The sequence below is a fragment of the Protobothrops mucrosquamatus genome, unplaced genomic scaffold, assembly GCF_001527695.2.
Source record: "Protobothrops mucrosquamatus isolate PMUCROS unplaced genomic scaffold, P.Mucros_1.0 scaffold4200, whole genome shotgun sequence".
NCBI classification, from domain to species: Eukaryota; Metazoa; Chordata; class Lepidosauria; order Squamata; family Viperidae; genus Protobothrops; species Protobothrops mucrosquamatus.
Genome location: NW_015390125.1, coordinates 403 through 4,962, shown reverse-complemented (window position 1 = coordinate 4,962; position 4,560 = coordinate 403). Strand labels below are relative to the sequence as shown.

At 41.5% G+C, this 4,560-nt stretch overlaps 1 protein-coding gene across 1 annotated transcript; it reads right to left on the bottom strand.

Moving 5' to 3' along the window:
- Positions 1–306: 306 nt before the first annotated feature.
- Positions 307–3,670, bottom strand: LOC107298689 (ly6/PLAUR domain-containing protein 2-like). Its single transcript, XM_015828064.2, has 2 exons — positions 3,562–3,670; positions 307–518 (listed from the first exon to the last, which is right to left on the bottom strand). Exons 1-2 carry the CDS (start codon positions 3,644–3,646, stop codon positions 307–309), a joined length of 297 nt encoding a protein of 98 aa, XP_015683550.2. The 5' UTR covers positions 3,647–3,670.
- Between the last annotated feature and the right edge of the window lie 890 nt (positions 3,671–4,560).

The following is a 4,560-nucleotide window of genomic DNA, read 5'->3' as shown; positions in this document are numbered from 1 at the left end:
AGGAGGAGGAGGAGAAAGAAGGAGAGAGAGAAGGAGGAGGAGGAGGAGGAGGAGGAAGAGGAGGAGGAGGAGAAGGAGGAGGAAGGTAAGTGTGTTTCAATATTTGAGTAGGAACAGAGGAAAACTACACTTGATACTAATAACACGGTCCCTTTCTTCTTCCTTTTCCATTCTTCTGCTCCTGGAGACTCTTCTCCTCTCCCCGGCCTCCATCTCAACCACCTTCCAGCAGGAGAGACCAGGTCCTTGTTTGGGCACTGGGGAGAGTTGTCTTCTCCACAACCAACCCAGCCTCTCCCTGGAGGGTTATCCTTGAAGCCAGAGCAGAGACACGGCGAGGACGATGGTGAAGCTCAGGGCACTGAACTCTGCCGTGGCTGCCTGACCCGCACCCACGTTGCACAAATCCGTGTGACAGCAGTAGTCGGGATGATTGTCGCCAATGATGTCCGGCTCAGAGGGCACACAGGTTTTGGAGCAAGATTTGCTGACTGTGATGTTTCCAAAAAAGGGGAAACCTGGGAGAGATCAGTAATAACCAGGGTAAGAGATGGTGGGGCAGGGAGGAGATTAATAATAATAATAATAATAATAATAATAATAATAATAATAATAATAATAATAATAATAATAATAATAATAATAATAATAATAATAATAATAATAATAATAATAATAATCCATGAATGGAGTGTTGCTAACTGTGATGTTCAGAAGGAGCCCAGCCAGCCAGTGGCGGAAGTCAGCCAGTTCGCACCACTTCGGCACAACTGGTAGCTAATTTTTTGTTGCCCAGGTGCAGAATGGACTTCCGGAAATTCAATGGTGAAAAAAGCAAGGTTCTACATTTAGGCAAGAAAAACCAATTGCACAAGTACAGCATAGGTGGCACCTTGCTCAATAGTAGTAACTGTGAGAGGGACCTCGGAGTCTTAGTGGACAATCACCTAAATATAAGCCAGCCGTGTGCTGCAGCTGCCAAAAAGGCCAACACAGTGCTGGGCTGCATTAACAGAGGGATAGAATCAAGATCACGTGAAGTGTTAATACCACTTTACAATGCCTTGGTAAGGCTACACTTGGAATACTGCATCCAGTTTTGGTCACCACGATGTAAAAAAGATGTTGAGACTTTGGAAAGAGTACAGAGAAGAGCAACAAAGATGATCAGGGGACTGGAGGCTAAAGCATATAAGGAACGGCTGCTGGAATTGGGTATGTCTAGTTTAATGAAGAGAAGGACGAGGGGGGACATGATAGCAGTGTTCCAATATCTCAGGGGTTGCCCCAAAGAAGAGGGAGTCAAGCTATTCTCCAAAGTGCCTGGAGGCAGGACAAGAAGCAACGGGTGGAAACTAATCAAGGAGAGAAGCAACCTGGAATTAAGGAGAAACTTCCTGACAGTGAGAACAATTAACCAGTGGAACAACCTGCCTCCAGAAGCGGTGAATGCTCCAACGCTGGAAGTTTTTAAGAAGAGACTGGACAGCCATTTGTCTGAAATGGTATAGGGTTTCCTGCCTGAGCAGGGGGTTGGACTAGATGACTTTCAAGGTCCCTTCCAACTTTACTATTATTATTATTATTATTATTATTATTATTATTATTATTATTATTATTATTATTATTATTATTATTATTATTATTAAGTGGCATCCATGCAGAGAACCGGTTGTTCCCATATCTGAATCCCACCACTGGATAGATAGATAGATAGATGGATGGATGGATGGATGGATGGATGGATGGATGGATGGATGGATGGATAGATAGATAGATAGATAGATAGATAGATAGATAGATAGATAGATAGATAGATAGATAGATAGATAGATAGATAGATAGATAGATAGATAGAGTGGTGGGATTCAGCCAGTTCGCCCCACTTTGGCAGAACCGGTAGCTAATTTTTTGTTGCCCAGGCCCAGAATGGACTTCCGGAAGTGGCATCCACGCAGAGAACCGGTTGTTCACCTATTTGAATCCCACCACTGAGCCCAGCTTATCATTAGAACAAACCACGATTCTTACTCTCAGGGTTACTCAGGCCATAGAAAGGAAAGCCCGGAGCTGCTAATTGGATCTGGATCTTTTCCCACATCCTGCCCAGCCAGGAAGGACAATGAAGCATCTTTGGGGTCCCTCACAGTCCACTGAGAATTTGACCTTTCTCCCAGACAGATTGTGTCTATTATAAATCAATAAAATTCTCTCTCTTTCTCCAAAGCACCAGAGGGCAGGACAAGAAACAACGGTTGGAAACTGACCAAGGAGAGAAGCAACCTGGAATTGAGGAGTAACTTCCTGACAGTGAGGACAATCAACCAGTGGAACAGAAGTTGCCACCAGAAGTTGTGGATGCTCCATCACTGGAGGTTTTTAAGAAAACGCTAGACAGTCATTTGTCTGAGATGGTATAGGTTCCCCTGCTTGAGCAGGGGGCTGGACTAGAAGACCTCCAAGGTCCCTTCCAGCTTCTATTCTATTCTATTCTATTCTATTCTATTCTATTCTATTCTATTCCATTCTATTCCAATATCTGTTCTATTCTATTCTATTCTATTCTATTCTATTCTATTCTATTCTATTCTATTCTATTCTATTCCATTCTATTCCAATATCTGTTCTATTCTATTCTATTCTATTCTATTCTATTCTATTCTATTCTATTCTATTCTATTCTATTCTATTCTTTCCATATTCTATTCTATTCTATTCTATTCTATTCTATTCTATTCTATTCTACTCTACTCTACTCTACTCTACTCTACTCTATTCTATATTTTCTATTCCATTTCATAGTTTCTATTCTATTCTATTCTATTCTATTCTATTCTATTCTATTCTATTCTTTCCATATTCTATTCTATTCTATTTTATTCTATTCTATTCTATTCTTTCCATATTCTATTCTATTCTATTCTATTCTATTCTACCCTCCAAAGCGCCTGAAGGCAGGACAAGATGCAACAAATGGAAACTGGTCAAGGAAAGAAGCAACCTGGAATTAAGGAGAAACTTCCTAACAGTGAGGACAATTAATCAGTGGAACAGCTTTCCCCCAGAAATCATGGGTGCTCCATCACTGGAGATTTTTAAGAAGAGACTGGACAACCATTTGTCTGAAATAATATAGGGTCTCCTGCTTTAGCAGGGGGTTGGACTAGAAGACCTCCAGTGATGGAGTGCCCACGATTTCTGGAGGGAAGCTGTTACTTGTTCTCACTGTCAAGAAGTTTCCCCTTAATTCCAGGTTGATTTCCTCCTTGATTAGTTTCCATCCGTTGCTTCTTGGCCTGCCTTCTTGATTCTATCCCTCTCTTAAGGCACCGTAGGATTGCATCGGCTTTTTTGGCTGCTGCTGCACGCGGTGTGCCTGCAGCATGGATTTAAGACACCCTTGTCCGTGAAATGAGCATAAACTGCTCAGGAAGCCATCAGCCCACAGAAGCAATGAAAACACCTCTTTTTTTTTTGTTGTGCTGGCTGCAAGTTTCAGTACAAAGGTAAACCCTGGAGCAAAAGAAGAAAGCTGAATGCACAGGTGAGGCTGTGTCTCACCTGAATCCACCGAGTGGACGGTCGTCTTGCATGCAGTGGTGTTCTCTGGGCAGTGGGTGACGGCCAGGCAGTAGCTGACATCCATGGGTTCAGTGCAGGTGTAACACTGCAAAGATACAACTGTAACACCAGAGAAGAAGATCAGAATCACCAGGGTGGGCAGACTCCGTTTCTAGCAGGACTGAGATTGACATCCTGACAATCTGGTGTAAGCAAGCGAACGTCAGCTTTTTACTTTTGTAGAATGGAATGGAATGGAGTGGAGTGGAGTTGAATAGAATAGAATAGGATAGAACGGAACGGAACGGAACGGAACGGAACAGAACAGAACAGAACAGAACAGAATAGAATAGAATAGAGTGGAGTGGAGTGGAGTGGAGTGAAGTGAAATGGAGTGGAATGGAGTTGAATAGAATAGGATAGAATGGAACAGAACAAAACAGAACAAAACAGAATAGAATAGAAAATATGAAATGGAATGGAACAGAACAGAATGGAATGGAGTAGAGTTGAATAGAATAGGGTAGAATAGAACGGAACAGAACAGAATAGAATAGAAAATAGAATGTAATGTAATGTAATGGAGTGGAGTGGAGTTGAATAGAATAGGATAGAATAGAACGGAACAGAATAGAATAGAATAGAACAGAACAGAACAGAATAGAATAGAATAGAATAGAATGGAGTGGAGTGGAGTGAAGTGAAATGGAGTGGAATGGAGTTGAATAGAATAGGATAGAATGGAACAGAACAGAACAAAACAGAATAGAATAGAAAATATGAAATGGAATGGAACAGAACAGAATGGAATGGAGTGGAGTTGAATAGAATAGGGTAGAATAGAACGGAACAGAACAGAACAGAACAGAATAGAAAATAGAATGGAATGGAATGGAGTGGAGTTGAATAGAATAGGATAGAACGGAATCGAACGGAACAGAACAGAAGAGAACAGAACAGAATAGAAAACATGGAATGGAATAAAAAAACAGAATGGAA